General features: G+C 43.5%; 2 protein-coding genes across 2 annotated transcripts in view; both read right to left on the bottom strand.

The window, feature by feature from the left end:
- Nucleotides 1-698: 698 nt before the first annotated feature.
- trmt112 (tRNA methyltransferase activator subunit 11-2) lies at nt 699-2221 on the bottom strand. Its single transcript, XM_064955111.1, has 4 exons — nt 1979-2221; nt 1759-1860; nt 1437-1529; nt 699-1179 (listed from the first exon to the last, which is right to left on the bottom strand). Exons 1-4 carry the CDS (start codon nt 2051-2053, stop codon nt 1078-1080), a joined length of 372 nt encoding a protein of 123 aa, XP_064811183.1. The 5' UTR covers nt 2054-2221; the 3' UTR covers nt 699-1077.
- Nucleotides 2222-2549: 328 nt separating this feature from the next.
- Nucleotides 2550-17231, bottom strand: part of atg2a (autophagy related 2A) — a 29833-nt gene continuing 15151 nt past the window's right edge. Inside the window, exons 27-39 of the mRNA XM_064955108.1 lie at nt 16238-16364; nt 15638-15864; nt 15280-15509; nt 11961-12096; nt 11492-11719; nt 7718-7904; nt 6373-6538; nt 6211-6280; nt 6023-6105; nt 5818-5939; nt 5473-5627; nt 4969-5124; nt 2550-4872 (exon numbers count right to left, since the gene is read on the bottom strand). Coding sequence (XP_064811180.1) covers nt 4636-4872; nt 4969-5124; nt 5473-5627; nt 5818-5939; nt 6023-6105; nt 6211-6280; nt 6373-6538; nt 7718-7904; nt 11492-11719; nt 11961-12096; nt 15280-15509; nt 15638-15864; nt 16238-16364 — 2124 coding nt within the window. The 3' untranslated portion in view covers nt 2550-4635. The remainder of the gene's footprint in view (nt 4873-4968; nt 5125-5472; nt 5628-5817; nt 5940-6022; nt 6106-6210; nt 6281-6372; nt 6539-7717; nt 7905-11491; nt 11720-11960; nt 12097-15279; nt 15510-15637; nt 15865-16237; nt 16365-17231) is intronic.

Here is a 17231-nt window from a genome sequence, read left to right as displayed (position 1 = left end):
ATGTCGATATACTTTTGTACCCGTTTCTTCCACTATCTTCACAAGGTCATTTGCTGTGGTTCAGGGATTGATTTGCACCAAAGTATGTTCATCTTCAGGAGACAGAACTCGTCTCCTTCCTGAGCGGTATGACGGCTGCGTGGTCCCATGGTGTTTATAGTTGCATACTATTGTTTGTACAGATGAACGTGGTACCTTCAGGTGTTTGGAAATTGCTCCCGGCGATGAACCAGACTTGTGGAAGTCTACAATTTTTTTTGTGATGTCCTAGCTGATTTCTTTTGATTTTCTCATGTCAAGCAAAGAGGTACTGAGTTTGAAGGTAGGCCTTGAAATACATCCACAGGTACAACTCCAATTTAGTCAAATTATGTCAATTAGCCTATCAGAAGCCATGGCATTTGGAATTTTCCAAGCTGTTTAAAGGAACAGTCAACTTAGTGTATGTAAACCAAATTGTGATAGATTATTTCACTTATAATTCACTGTCTGTAAACAATTGTTGGGAAAGTGTCTCGTGTCATGCAAAACTATAGTTTGTTAACAAGAAATTTGTGGAGTGGTTGAAAAACGAGTTTTAATGACTCCAACCTAATTGTATGTAAACCGCCGACTTTAACTATCACAGTTTGACATACTTTACCTTTCATTCATGACTAAATATAGTATTGATATGTATTTTTTTTTACATTATGTAGTTGATGTGCACCAGTATTTATTTATCTGTGTAAATTAATTACAAGGGAAAGCAGGGTACCAAGGAAACCAAGGAGTTGTACTTCTACGGCAAAAAAAAAACACAGAAACATTTCTATAAAAATAAATAAAACAAAATCAGCTCACAGATATTGGACAGCATTCAGATCCATTCTGTGGTTTTCTTGGGGCAGCAGTGTGTTCAAATTTCATTGCCCCAGGTACTATACAACCAATTCAACAGTGTGCTATTTCTTCCTATTCACTCAAACAAGAGTCCAATTTTCCCCTCACTTCTAATGCCAGCAGTTTCATACAATGAACGGTTGGGGTGAGAGGGTGGTGGATGGGGGGGGTTAGCGTATAACCAACCCCCCTCCTCTATGCCTCGTCCTCATTCAGCAGCATGTTGGGGACCCCCCGAGAGATGGGGAACTCACGGCCAGACTCGGGGCACTGCAGACACCCTTCCAGCACCTCCACCTGGACAGAGAGACAGATAAACGTCACATCACCTGTAGTTACTCTGCATGTGTGTGAAAATAGGGTTAAACCTACAGTCACTTTTTATCAAGCAGAATGAATGTGCCAAGAGGGAACATGATGGAGACTCAACCTAACCACTAGATGTCCTCATATCCCCATAATAAATGCATTATGCTTCTTTCTATTGACCAAAATAGTAGTTGATAGAACTAAGTAATGAACAACAACAACAGGTTATTTATGGTGAACCTCACCTCCAGCAGAACCCTGTGTACTTTACGCAGGAAGTCTTCATTATTCTCATAGTCCGTGACGAGCTCTGCAGGTAAATCTTGGAGATGACCCAGCTGGAGAAAAGACCACAGTTAGGAATTAGGATATGCAAGAAGAGAGTGATATTGCCATACAACCACAATCACTATAACAATATTTTAGGTAAAGCCTTTCTGTATCAGACCAAAGAATAGTTAGTGTACATGTCATCTAGGCTGTTGGGCTAGCTAACTATTCTACCTCTGTTGGATACAGTAGCTTGAAATGACATTGTACAAGTGTTAGTCAGACAGACGGACTAACCCCATCAGCCGCCTGAACCAGGGCGCTCCATTCCAATTTGGGGATCATTCGACTCACGAAATTGGGATTAAACTCCACCTCACTCACTTTCACCTCCGTCGCCTGGGATCCGCACAAACGGGATGAAAAAACCCACATATTAGCTAGCTAAATACGTGGTGCATTTAACACATTGCAAGTTGCCGCAACTCTACAAGTAGTTTTGAGCAGACTTCCTTACCTTGATGAGGAGAGGGTATCCTTTGGTTACCCCTTTCACGTGAGAGGTCAACATGTTGTGCGTCAGTAGTTTCATGCTTACAGTCTATGAATGTCGCTTATATAATCAAAGAAAGTGATAGAACCAGTAACTTTGTCAATATATACTATATCTACAGTAACTATAATACTCTACCGTGCAAACTGAAAACAATGAGTCTACATGTGGACCGGAAATGTCAAAATTGTAACAGTGAACAGTTTCCCCCAAACACAGATCATCCTAAAAACAGGTTCCTAGCAGTACAAACGGTTTCCGGAAAACAGATAATTTATATTATATATATATATAATTTATATTATATATAATTTATATTATATCTTTTTAACTAGGCAAGTCAGTTAAGAACAAATTCTTATTTGGTCGTCATGCGGGGACGGGAGTTGAGATTAAAAATTAAAAATATCGGACAAAACTCACATGATAAGAGAGACACCACAACACTACATAAAGAGAGACCCAAGGCAACATAGCATGGCACAATCTTTTATTTTGTCAACTGTAAAATAAAAATAAAAAGCACAAAACCATGTTAAGTTTTTTATATTCATGTTTTATTTTTTGTATTAATATGTGTACTCATTGTCTTGATATTGTACAGGTCATTCTTACAGATATATAGTAAATACACAAGAGGTTAGCAGGCAGGTCCAATCCGCTTGTTTACAGCTGCACTAGTGTCGGACAGCATTCCTCTGTAAATTAGGACAACGCAGTGCCGGCGGGAGATATGGCTCGGAATACGTACCTCAATGCAGGAGGGATGAGAAATGAGTTCTACTCCAAATTGTCCCATTATCCCTACTGTTACACCAAGAAGATTGAAAGACTTCTTAGGAAAATGGGACAATTTGGAGTACCAAAACATTTCTCATCCCTGGATTGAGGCATGTTTTCCTAGCCATATCTTTCCCCCGGCTCCACGATGTCTTAATATACAAAGGTATGCTGTCAGGCCCTAGTACAGCTATAAGCAAACAGGTTGGATCTGCCCACTAACACAGAGGTGTGACCAATATAACCACAGGGTCGCCCTCACAAGAAACCACTAACCCACCCACCCACACACACACCCACACACAAACTCCATTTTATGCACAGACATACCTAAACATATATCCCTTAAAAGTATTGAACAAAAGATAAAAATGTAAAACGATTGACCACAAACCCCCTTTTCCCCCCATGTCTTAACCCTTCAGACATCCCACCAACACTGTTATTTTGAAAATGAATATGCTAATTAATACTAGTGTTTTAACATAATTAGAAAAATACAAATAAAAAAATCGCAGGAAGGCAACTAACGAGACGAACAAGAATTTTCTGTTGAGAGGAAGGAACCAGACTTGTGATAAGGTTCAAGGCCCTGAGGGGGACATCTTGCTCTGACAGAAACAAAACAGTTAACAGTAAGTACAAATTGGATGACCAAACGCTGGCAAGCATTAAAAGCAAGGAAAGCCATTTGACATAGAGAGGAAAGGACATATCCCTAGTTTGTTCAGTTCATCATCCATATTCTCCCATGACTGCATTTAGTTAATACAACCAGGTCATTGTGTCCATTGGTCAAATATGAACAAGTAAGCATACAGAGAGATAAGTATAGGTTTCAGGAAGGCAATAAAAGTAGACATTGATTTAAAACCAAAAGGGGGAGAGGCCAGGGAACTCAGCATTGAAAAAGCTTATGGCACAAACACTGGGGTGGGTACGTGTACAGGCTAGGATAGAACAATCACAGAGTTGCATTTTGAGTTGAGGAACTATGACATTCCTAACCTTGGTAAGGATCTCAGCAAAGGCCACTATTTTTTAAATTTATTTTACCTTTATTTTACTAGGCAAGTCAGTTAAGAACAAATTCTTATTTTCAATGACGGCCTAGGAACAATGGGTGAACTGCCTGTTCAGGGGCAGAACGACAGATTTGTACCTTGTCAGCTCAGGGATTCGAACTTGCAACCTTTCGGTTACTAGTCCAACGCTCTAACCACTAGGCTACCCTGCCGCCCCGAAACTAAAATAGTTTCTTCAGTCTCCTCCATCCATATCTCAAAGGAATAGAGGATGTTACCCTCCAATAGAATGAGTTCCCGGACTCAGATTAAGCCTACTCCTAAAATGCATGCTCAATTAAGGATCGCCATTCAAGGTGCTTTTCAGTCAAGGAATAGGTTTAATCTCAATCTGGGAAACCGGCCCATAGTCTGATCAACAGAAGACTGGGAGAGCTACTGATTAACACATTTAATCCCACCTACTACAGACCTTATACTAGACTAGAGCCCTGTATGCCCTTTGTCAGCGTTGACAGCTAAACAAGAAGTCAACCCAGAATGACAGTGATATGTTTACATACTAATAAAAGGTAGATTATCTGCATAATGTACATACTGCTGCAAGAAGAGTGAACTGAACTCTATTTGATTGCGTTGAAGAAAGAAAACAAAAAATGTATCTCGATCCACATCAAATACTGGGTGTCAATCACTCTGCAGTAGTTAGGTTTTTTTGCATTAAAAACTCACTTACACATTCACTCCCTTCATCGGTTCAGCCACATAACTTCACCACCATATTCTTAACCTTTAACTCAGCCACCACCAGAATCCTCACTCTTGGCCTTCGTCCGAGCGCCATTTTAAGAAGTCCTCCTTCCGTGCATCTGGCTTGATCTGGTTCCGCATGCCCCCCAGTAGGTTGGACGTTGCCTCGGATGCCACTATTAAGGGACGGACGACAGTGGGCGGGATCTGCCGCAGGACTCCGCCCACAGCACCAGGCAGACCTTTCTGCTCATGCCCGCGAGACGCCACATCACATAGCGTTTGAGCTGTGTCCATCATACCCTGGGAAACAGACAGAAAACAGAGTGTTAGTGAGGGTGCTAGGCCTTTTATTGTCATTCTAAAATGGTTGATTAAAATACATTTATTTATCAGTACCTCTCTGACAGTGTCATAGGCCTTAGCCACGCCCTCTCTGAGGTCAGCAGGCTGGTGGGCGCGGCGGGGCTGGTTGGAGGGCGGTCGGCCCTCTGTGATGTAACGGTTCAGGGGGGGCGTTGGGGACAGGATGTCATACACAGTCTCCGCTGTGGCCTTGAGGAGAAAGAGCAGGATTATTACAACTCTGTAAGAGAGTGACACACATGAAAGCAATGGAGGAATCTGTATTACTGGTCCCAGTTGCTTCCACCTGTATGGTTGCTTCTAGTCTTTCAGTTCTTCCTACATGGTTTAGGTATGCTAACCCTTTGGCCACAATCTGATACATGACTGTAAGAATAGTGGTATTAACATGTATGGTGTGTAGTACATGGGATGCATTGTTTCAACCTATATGTCTATGTGAGCTGCATGTATGATTGGTATTCTACCGCTGTGTGTCCTACAGACAGTCTGTTGCCTGCTAATAGTCTGTGGTTAGAGGTCAGAGGTCAGTAGTACCTGTATGGCCTGCACCAGTCTGTTGCTGAGCTCCAGAGCAGCAGAGGCAGTAGAGGTACCGAAGGACGCTGCCCCCCGCTGGAGGCCCCGGATAATGCGGCCGTCCCGCCTGTACTGCTCTATGGGCATCCAGAACAAGTCCCTGACTCCATGGACTAGAGAGAGAGAAAGTCACACACAAAAAACCTATTGAGACCAACACTAAATGAGGTTGTGAAAGGAGGCTAGCTATAACCACACTGCAAGAGAACAATTCTATTACTATGGTTAACTCAGGGACTACTAAAGGGACAACGGCAAAGAAACAAAGAACACCATACAAGTGACGTCACTTCCCGTACTTACACAGCTGAACTACAGAGTGCATGGGGCCTACACCTCCCAGAATGCCCGGCAGCTGGTTCTTTCGGATGTCTGTCAGCCACTCAGTGACAGCGTACTGAATCACCTTATCTACACCTAGAAGTCTGGGAGGAAGAGATAGAGAAAAGTGTTATGAAAAAGACACTTGCTTCAGATGCCACAGAAACCCCAGTTAGTGTTGTTGTACCCGTGTCGGCAGCAAAGTCTCTTCAGCTTCAGTTCAGAGCAATTCAGCTGGGCCAAACCAATAAGAATCCCTGCAAACGTTCCCTAGGAAAAAATCACAGTGCAAAGGTCAAGTGTGTGACATAACATAACCACAGGGATGAGTTCACTGACAAAGCATCACAGTTCAAATGTCCTTTGTCCTTTCACCTGCTCAATGACCACATGCTTGCCCTGGTAGTCAAGCCAGATGGGGACTTCAGAGGTGAAACGGAACTCCCTTAGAAAGGAAAGACAATGAATAAATAATTGACACATTTGAAATAGACTTGTTTTTTTAATACTTTTTGGGAGGATTAAGTTAGTAATTACCGGAAGTAGATTGGCTGATCAGTGGAAGAGGTGGAGCCAGCGGACGAGGAGCTCTGCTCACTATAGGTGGTTTCTACAGAAGCAGTGAGGTCAGGACCCAGACCAGAAGTGGTCTCCGTGCCAATGACCCCATCTTCAGTGGGCTTCTGAGAAGGGTCTGTCTTCACTGTGAGAGGACATAGAGAGAAAATGAAGAAAATAGGAGAAAGTATTGAGTGGTTGAGGAGGACATACACACTGGGAACGAACCCCAGGCTGTAGTGATGCCGCAACACTGTGTTGCAGCGCTTTAGACCGCTGCGCCACTCAGGAGGCTCGACAAACCATTTCTGTATGGACCTCACTTTGTGCCCAGGGACATGAACATGCTGAAACAGGAAAGGGCCTCACAAATTTGTGCCAATTGTTTGGGGAAGCACAGAATTGTCTAGAATGTCATTGTATGCTGTAGAGTTAAGTTTTCCCTTCACTGGAAATAAGGGGCCTAGACGAACCATGAAAAACAGCCCGAGACCATTATTCCTCCTCTACCAAACTTTACAGTTGGCGCTGCATTTGGGCAGGTCGAATTCTTCATGGCATCTGCCAAACCCAGATTTGTCCATGCGCTGCCAGATGATGAAACGCGATTCATCACTTCAGAGAACGCGTTTCCACTGCTCCAGGAGTCTAATAGCATTAAGCTTTACACCACTCTAGCCGATGCTTGGCATTGAAAATGGTGATCTTAGGCTTGTATGTGGCTGCTTGACCATGGAAACCCATTTAATAAAGCTCCCAACTAACATTTATTGTGCTGGTGTTGCTTCCAGAGGCATGTTGGAACTTGTTAGTGAGTGTTGCAACCAAGGACAGACGATTATTACATGCTATACCCTACAGCACTTTGCGGTCACGTTCTGTGAGCTTGTGTGGTCGACCACTTTGTGGCTGAGCCGTTGTTGCTCCTAGATGTTTCCACTTCACAATAACAGCACCTACAGTTGACCGGGGCAGCTCTAGCAGGGCAGAAATGAGACGAACTGACTTGTTGGAAAGGTGGCATCCTATGACAGTGCCACGTTGAATGTCACTGAGCTGTTCAATAAGGCCATTTTACTAACAATGTTTGTCTATGGAGATTGCATGGCTGTGTGCTCAATTTTATACACCTGTCAGCAACGGGTATGGCTGAAATAACCTAATCCACCAATTTGAAGGGGTGTTCACATACTTTTGTATATATAGTGTATGATACAGAGCACCACAAATTAATGCTATGTATGACTGTTTTCCTAATCCATGTGACCTGAGCAGTCAAAAAGCTTTTTTGTAGAGTACAAAAAAACACAGTGATGGTGCTCACCCTCAGCTGCAGGATCCATAGGCAGGTAGGGGTTAACTCCAGCAGCCAGACTACTGAAGAAATCCTTCAGGAAAAACAAGGCATCCTGGTCGATGTTGAGTCGGAGGGGGAGGAGGCTGATTCTTAAACAACACTCTGGACCACCTACACCTGACTCTGGACACACCTGCAGGGCCTTCACTGTTAACTGGGACACACAAACATAGAAGACCTTATTTTTTTTACATTTCACCTTTATTTAACCAGGTAGACCAGTTGAGAACAAGTTCTCATTTACAACTGCGACTTGGTCAAGATAAAGCAAAGCAGTGTGACAAAAAACAACAGTTACACATGGGATAAACAAAAGTACAGTCAATAACACAATAGAAAAATCCCTATACAGTGTGTGCAAATGGAGTAAGGAGGTAAGGCAATAAATAGGCCATAGTAGCGAAGTAATTACAATTTAGCAAATTAACACTGGAGTGATAGATGTGCAGATGATGATGTGCAAGTAGAAATACTGGTGTGCAAAAAAGTAAAAAGAAACAATATGGGGGATGAGGTAGGTAGTTGGGTGGGCTATTTACAGATGGGCTGTGTACAGCTGCAGCAATCGGTAAGCTGCTCAGATAGCTGATCTGAAAGTTAGTGAGGGAGATATAGGTCTCCAACTTCAGCAATTTTTGCAATTAGTTCCAGTCATTGGCAGCAGAGAACTGGAAGGAAAGGCGGCCAAAGTGGGTGTTAGCTTTGGGGATGACCAGTGAGATATACCTGCTGGAGCACATGCTACGGGTGGGTGTTGTTATGGTGAACAGTGAGCTGAGATAAGGTGGAGCTTTACCTACCAAAGACTTATACAGTATATCACAAAAGTGAGTACACCCCTCCCATTTTGTACATATTTGAGTATATCTTTTCATGTGACAACACTGAAGAAATGACACTTTGCTACAATGTAAAGTAGTGAGTGTACAGCTTGTATAACAGTGTAAATTTGCTGTCCCCTCAAAATAACTCAACACACAGCCATTAAAGTCTAAACTGCTGGCAACAAAAGTGAGTATACCCCTAAGTGAAAATGTCCAAATTGGGCCCAATTAGCCATTTTCCCTCCCCGGTGTCATGTGACTCGTTAGTGTTACAAGGTCTCAGGTGTGAATGGGGAGCAGGTGTTTTAAATTTGGTGTCATCGCTCTCACACTCCCTCATACTGACAGGTCACTGGAAGTTCAACATGGCACCTCATGGCAAAGAACTCTCTGAGGATCTGAAAAAAAGATTTTTTGCTCTACATAAAGATGGCCTGGGCTATAAGAAGATTGCCAAGACCCTGAAACTGAGCTGCAGCACGGTGGCCAAGACCATACAGCGGTTTAACTGGACAGGTTCCACTCAGAACAGGCCTCGCCATGGTCGACCAAAGAAGTTGAGTGCACATGCTCAGCGTCACATCCAGAGGTTGTCTTTGGGAAATAGATGTATGAGTGCTGCCAGCATTGCTGCAGAGGTTGAAGGGGTGGGGGGTCAGCCTGTCAGTGCTCAGACCATACGCTGTACACTGCATCAAATTGGTCTGCATGGCTGTCCCAGAAGGAAGCCTCTTCTAAAGATGATGCACAAGAAAGTCCGCAAACAGTTTGCTGATGACAAGCAGACTAAGGACATGGATTACTGGAACCATGTCCTGTGGTCTGATGAGACCAAGATACACTTATTTGGTTCAGATGGTGTCACGCGTGTGTGGCGGCAATGAGGTGAGGAGTACAAAGACAAGTGTGTCTTGCCTACAGTCAAGCATGGTGGTGGGAGTGTCATGGTCTGGGGCTGCATGAGTGCTGCCGGCACTGGGGAGCTCCAGTTCATTGAGGGAGCAGTGCTGGAAAATGATGGTGGCCACACAAAATATTGACACTTTGGGCCCAATTTGGACATTTTCACCTCGGGGTGTACTCACTTTTGTTGCCAGGGGTTTAGACATTAATGGCTGTGTGTTGAGTTATTTTGAGGGGACAGCAAATTTACACTGTCATACAAGCTGTACACTCACTACTTTACATTGTAGCAAAGTGTAATTTCTTCAGTGTTGTCACATGAAAAGATATACTCATATTTTTTCAAAATGTGAGGGGTGTACTCACTTTTGTGATATACTGTAGATGACCTGGAGCCGGTGGGTCTGACAACGAATATGTAGCGAGGGCCAGCCGACGAGAGCATAGAGGTCGCAGTGTTGGGTAGTATATGGGGCTTTGGTTACAAAACGGATGGCACTGTGATAGACTGCATCCAGTTTGCTGAGCAGAGTGTTGGAGGCTATTTTGTAAATGACATCGCCGAAGTCGAGGATCGGTAGGATAGTCAGTTTTATGAGGGTATGTTTGGCAGCATGAGTGAAGGAAGCTTTGTTGTGAAATAGGAAGCCGATTCTAGATTTAATTTTGGATTGGAGATGCATAATATGAGTCTGGAAGGAGAGTTTACAGTCTAGCCAGACACCTATGTATTTGTAGATGTCCACATATTCTAAGTCAGAACCGTCAAGAGTAGTGATGCTAGTTGGGCGGGTAGCGATCGGTTGAAGAGCATGCATTTAGTTTTACTAGCGTTTAAGAGCAGTTGGAGGCCACAGAAGGAGTGTTGTGCTCGTTTGGAGGTTTGTTAACACAGTGTACAAAGGGCCAGATGTATACACAATGGTGTCGTCTGCGTAGAGTTGGATCAAGGAATCACCCGCAGCAAGAGGGACATCATTGATATATACAGAGAAAAGAGTCGGCCTGGGAATTGAACCTTGTGGCACCCCCATAGACACTGCCAGAGGTCCGGACAACAGGCCCTCCGATTTGACACATTGAACTCTGTCTGAGAAGTAGTTGGTGAACCAGGCGAGGAAGTCATTTGAGAAACCAAGGCTGTTGAGTCTGCTGATAAGAATACGGTGATTGACAGAGTCGAAGGCCTTGGCCATGTTGATGAAGATGGCTGCACAGTACAGTCTTTTATCAATGGTGGTTATGATATCGTTAAGTACCTCGAGCGTGGCTGAGGTGCACCCATGACCAGCTCAGAAACCAGATAGCACAGCGGAAAAGGTACGGTGGGATTCGAAATGGTCAGTGATCTGTTTGTTAACTTGGCTTTCGAAGACTTTAGAAGGGCAGGGCAGGATGGATATAGATCTATAACAGTTTGGGTCTAGAGTGTCTCCCCCTTTGAAGAGGGGGATGACCGAGGCAGCTTTCCAACCTTTAGGAATCTCGGAGGATACGAAAGAGGTTGAACAGACTAGTAATAGTGGTTGCAACAATGGCGGCGGCGGATAATTTTAGAAAGAGAGGGTCCAGATTGTCTAGCCCAGCTGATTTGTACGGGTCCAGGTTTTGCAGCTCTTTCAGAACATCTGCTATCTGGATTTGGGTGAAGGAGAAGCTGGGGAGGCTTGGGCAAGTAGCTGTGGGGGGTGTGGAGCTGCTGGCCGGGGTAGGGGTAGCCAGGAGGAAAGCATGGCCAGCCGTAGAGAAATGCTTATTGAAATTCTAGATTATCGTGGATTTATCGGTGGTGACAGTGTTTCCTAGCCTCAGTGCAGTGGGCAGCTGGGAGGAGGTGCTCTTATTCTCCATGGACTTTAGTGTCCTAGAACTTTTTGGAGTTAGAGCTACAGGATGCAAATTTCTGTTTGAAAAAGCTTATAATTCCACTGTAAATTAAAATCATTGTTTTAAACTGATTTTCACAACAAAAAGTAAATAATGATAAATGGCTATAAAAAGCCTCTTCTCTCACCATGTTGGAGTGTGCTCTGCGGGGCATGCTCTCGCTTGTGTACAGGTAGAGGAACTTGTTGAGCTGGGACGAGGCCAGGCGGTCGCGTATCTCCAGCTCCTGAACAATGAACACCTGGCGGGACAGAGGCTGCTCGCCCACCGCGCCAACCCCGACCCCAGGCACCCCTCCCTCCTGACACGGCCCAGCCGCAGACACCACCGTATACGACTCGTGCTGGAAGCTCACCTGGAATAGGAATGGCACATTTAACTAATAGTACCAGTTGTAGCTTTTTGCTGTCTCCACATTAACAAAAGCATCGGTTGACATTTATACTACACTCCAACTGAACATATCCTTACGATGGGTTTTTTTTTTTCATTAGCTTTCCATTTTGTACAGAGAAAAAAAATCAAAAGTCAAACAATATCTTTAGAGTACTGTATGGACACACCTTGTGCACACACACTACATACAGTCACCCTACCTTGGTGAGCTGGATCTCCATGAGCAGGTTGTGTTGTCGTCCACCACCTCCAGCCCAACGCCAAGAATTCTGTGGCCGTGACGGAGCAGCGGAGCGGGACGGGGACCCACGCATCCCAGAGGGGACAGAGCGACCCCTAGAGAGAGAGGGGTAGAGGTAGAAAGGAGCTTGATGATCATTAAGAGAGAAATCTTACAAATTCAAGTGCCGGTTGCTGGGTTGTGTGCGCAAAGAATAAAAAATTAAGAAAAGATTAACTTAATAAATTAGAATTTAAAAAAAAAATCTAATCAAAAAGTAACATAACAATAACGACTTTATTTACAGCGTGTACTGGTACAGAGTCAATGTGAGGGGGTACAGGTTAGTCGAGGTAATTTATAAAGTGACAATGCATAGATAATAAACAGTGAGTAGCAGCAGTGTAAAGACAGAGGGGGTTGGGGGAATTTGATTAATTGTTCAGTCGTCTTATGGCTTTGGGGTAGAAGCTGTTAAGGAGCCTCTTGGTCCTAGACTTGGTGCTCCGTGTTTCTTTCCTCAAAGTGAGCATAAAAAAGGCATGAAGCTTGTCTGGTAGGCTGACATCACGGCAGATCGCGGCTGAGTTTCCCTTTGTAGTCTGTAATATTTTTCGAGCCCTGCCACATGTTCATTAGCATTCAATCTTAGTCCTGTATTGACGCTTTGCCTGTTTGATGGTTGGTCGGAGGGTATAGCGGGATTTCTTATAAGCGTACGGATTAGCGTCCTGCTCCTTGAAAGCGGAAGCTCTAGCCTTTAGGTCGGTGCGAATGTTGCCTGTAATCCATAGCGTATGGTTGGGAAATCGATACACTTATTGATGAAGCTGAGGTGGTATACTCCTCAATGCCATCGGATGAATCCAGGAACATATTCCAGTCAGTGCTAACAAAACAGTCCTGTAGCGTAGCATCTGCATCATCTGACCACTTCCGTATTGAGCGAGTCACTGGTACTTCCTGCTTTATTTTTTGCTTGTAAGCAGGAGGATAGAATTATGGTCAGATTTGCCAAATGGAGGGCGAGGGAGAGCTTTGTATGAGTCTCTGTGTGCGGAGTAAAGGTGGTCTAGAGCTTTTTCCTCTGGTTGCACATGTGACATGCTTGTAGAAATGAGGTAAAACAGATTTAAATTTGTCTGCATTAAAATCCACGGCAACTAGGAGCGCCACTTCTGGATGAGCATTTTCTTGTTTGCTTATGGCCTTACACCGGTCATTGAGTGCAGTCTTCGTGCCAGCATCGGTTTGTGGTGGTAAATAGACGGCTACGAATAATATAGATGTGAACTCTCTCGGTAGATAGTGTGCTCTACAGCTTTATAATGAGGTATTTATTCTACCTCAGGCGAGTAATACCTCAAGACTTTTTTAATATTAAACATCGTGCACCAGCAGTTGACAAATAGACACACAACCCGTTGGTAGGATAGTCTTAATTGTAGATCGTCCAGTTTGTTTCCCAATTATTGGCCAAAGTACAATCATACGGAGGGTAGTGGTGGTTTCCCTACTTGTCTACAAATTCTTACAAGGCACCCCGCCCTCCTCTCCCTTTTCTTCACGCTGTTAACAGAGATTTGGGCCTTGTCTTGACAAGGTAGTATATGCTTCATGTCGGACTCATTAAAGAAAAAAATAATCTTTGTTCAGTTCGAGTTGAGTAATCACTGTTCTGATGTCCAGAAGATATTTTCGGTCATAAGAGATGGTAGTAGCAACACTACGTACAAAATGAGTGTTGTGTCTGTGACTATCATTACATGTGAAGACTTATTTTATCAAATCAATTCTCTAGGTTTAATTATTACGTGATTAAACTAATCATGTAAACATGAATTAACTAGGAAGTTGGGTCACCAAGGAAAATGTTGATTAAAGTTACACTTTTTAGAATATAACTCCAGATATTTTAATATCTGATCAATTATTAATCTATTAATGAATTATTAATTTTCATTAGTCTCATTCCAAACGTCTTAAAATTCTTGGTTATCTGCACAAACCCTAGTTTCCATAATGAATCAGCAATATATAAATTGGCTAAATTATTTATTTACTAACTAACTAATCACAGAAATACATCAAACAAACAGTAGATATTGGTTACTAACAATGATGGAAAATCCCTAGTGGGCTAAGTTGATAGACGGCTTGGTAGACAAAGGAAATGGGTGGGGCCTGAGAGAGCGGGAAAGACTAAATGGATTCACAACACACAGTCTATAATTATATTAATTGAAATGCTAATCCTTTGCACATGAATGGCCACTCATTCTGAAAGAAATTGCAATGTACATATTTACACTTAGACGTCGTTGCTGTCTCTCCTGTTGAGTTCATCAGAGTCTCTGGTTAACTTTCCCAGAAGTTACAATCTTTTGTGGTTGTCGGTGTTTAGAATGGATATTTCAGAGTATCATTCGGAAAGGTTCTCATAGATAGATGCTTCGGCGGTTGTTGGTATTCTCGTTCTAGATTTACGTAATTTCTAGCTGCAGACTAGTAATTATACGTCTAAGATTCGCTCCTATTCTGTAGTGATCTATAGTCTGAGTTTAACCACTTCCAGCCGTGTAGCCAAACTACAGCTGTATGGTCTCTGATGGCCTATAGAATTGTAGCCATTCCAACGTGGGAACTCCGCCCCGGTGTTCTCTGACTTCTTAACCATTCGAGGCGTCCTGCTTACGGAGGGTTTCTTTGGCATGAAATGTACATTTTGTCACGGGTGGTTTTATACACTTCAGAGAAAAGGGCTGTCCACGACACCTAATGTGATGTCTGGGTTCATGGGGGTGTGGCCACTGACTAGTTAATCTTTGAAAATCCATACTCTCATTTAGAAGGTTCACAAATAGTTTCATGTTTAATCACATATGTTTCACAATATTTAGATATAAAACTGACAGCTGGGAAATGTACACTTTAAGAGATACTAGTTGTGTGTTTCCTGTCTTTCATGTATTCACCAAGTGAAACGCACTCGTCATAACTGTCCCTTAAGCCAGTCCAACATTCTCAAAAATATAGAAATATTGTTTATTTCTGTCATTTTGGGGATTAAGTTCTTTGTTCTGGTAGACTCTCTCAATACTGCATGGCCAGTTTCTACCAGGTATTTATAACCTGTCGTAAAGTCATAAATCTATGTAGAGAGAGAGAATTGGGGGGAGGGCTAAAAAAAAAAAAATATCACCTTTTGGTTAGGAGCCCGTAAAACGGCAGCCACCCCCCTCCGGCGCCATTATTAATTATAATTCTGTGCATTTGTCTGTATATGTGTGTATGGGCACCTGTTTCCATGCTGCGTGTGTGTAGACATGGCCTTGCCCCCGAAATCTCTCCCGCCGTACAGATGCCAGACAACAGACACCTCTCGTAGCACCACCCTGCTCTGGGGGACAGGGAAGTGGCTGGGGGCCCGCAGCAGGTCAGAGCTGCCCCGAGGTCGAGAGAAGTGGCCCTCCCTCACCCTGATAGGACCCTCAGTTAGCACCGTCACCATGGGCTCCCCGTCTCTGGGCTGAGGGTGAATTGACGAACATGGACACCAGAATAGGTTTAGTACTTCATGTAGCATAATTAAATTCCATGTGAACTACGAGTAAGTAGTATGGCAAGATGAGGGGGATGAAGATGAAAGAGACGCACAGGTATACCCATCCCAGGAGCCTCTAGGATGCAGAAGTCCTCGTTGTCCTCTGAACACTCAGAGCCCTCCTCTGACATCATATCTGCCTGCACCTCAGTGGCTGTCGCCACCAGTCCGTCAAGCTCTGACTCCTCCCCGTCAATGACAACAGGTGGGTGGAGCTTGGGAGCCTCCCCGGGGAACAGGTAGACAGAGACAGGTGAGCCCCGCGGGACTGTGGGAGAACCTGGAAACACACAAGGAAATATTCCACATATCCAGGAGTGATCACCATCCTCTATTTTTAATATCTATTATATGTATATAGAGGACTGTAAGCCGCTCTGGGTAAGAGCATCCGCTAAATCAGTGTTTCCCAACTACAGTCCCCCCAACAGAAGCCGTTTTTTATGTAGACCCAGACAAACTCACCTGATTCAACTCAGAGGGCTCGATGATTAGTTGAATCAGGTGTGCTTGTCCGGGGCTACATAAAACATGTGCTCTGTTTTGGGTTTTGGAGAACCTGAGTTGGGAAACACTGATCTAAATGACAAAAACGTAAAATGTTATATCTAGAGAGATGCTGAACTACACTGTCACTTAAAAGCCCGTTTTACCCGAGTCCATATCCTCATCTGGATGGCTCCTCTCGGTGTCAATCAAAGCATCAAGGAGATCGCACTGGTTGATCTCAGCAGTCTCAGCTGGAGGGCAGGGTGGCAAGGAGGCGGGACTTTCTGACAACTAACACGACACGTAAACACAGACAACAGATCAGGGATGGACAACTCCAGTCCTCAGGGGTTGAGATTCAAATAACTGCATTCTGAAACTGAAGATCACGATTAGTTGATAATTGGAGTCCGGTGTGTTAGCTGGGGCAAAAGTGTGACACCAATCAGGCCCTTGAGGACTGAAGTTGCTCGTCCCTGCAATAGAAAGTTTACGCTAGTGGAGTCAGTCTCCTATTCTGCCGCTCCACAGTTTCAATCTCTTCAGTTGTAGTATATACTAGTCTAATGTATATAAACAGCACAGGAATGAAACCATCAACATGTATTGATAAGATCTTTACTAATGCTCCAGAAATGTGCTTTAAAGCCATATCCAAATCCATAGGATGTAGTGATCACAATATAGTAGCCATATCTAGGAAATCCAAAGTTCCAAAAGCTGGGCCTAATATACTGTATAAGAGGTCATTCAATAGGTTTTGTAGTGATTCCTATATTGTTGTTGTAAAGAATATTTGTTGGTCCGTGGTGTGTAATGAAGAGCAAGCAGACATTGCTTATCCCAGTTACTAATAAGCATGCACCCGTTATAAAAATAACTGTCAAAACTTCAATCTCTGTGGAATTGTATGGTTGAGAGGGATGAGGAAAAAGGAATGGCAAATAAGTCTGGCTACACAACCAATTGGCAAACATACTGCAAATTGAGAAATCATGTGAATATATTAAAAGAAGAAACTACACGATGAAACAAAGAAAAATGACAAAGGACAGTAAAAAAGCTTCAGAGAGCCTTCAATTATATTTTGGGAAAAAAAGAAAACTCAGCTCCGTCATTCATTGAATCAGATGGCTCATTCATCACAAAACTGACTGT

Source organism: Oncorhynchus masou, chromosome 32 (genome assembly GCF_036934945.1).
Source record: "Oncorhynchus masou masou isolate Uvic2021 chromosome 32, UVic_Omas_1.1, whole genome shotgun sequence".
Lineage (NCBI taxonomy): Eukaryota > Metazoa > Chordata > Actinopteri > Salmoniformes > Salmonidae > Oncorhynchus > Oncorhynchus masou.
This window is presented reverse-complemented; position numbering and strand designations above follow the sequence as displayed.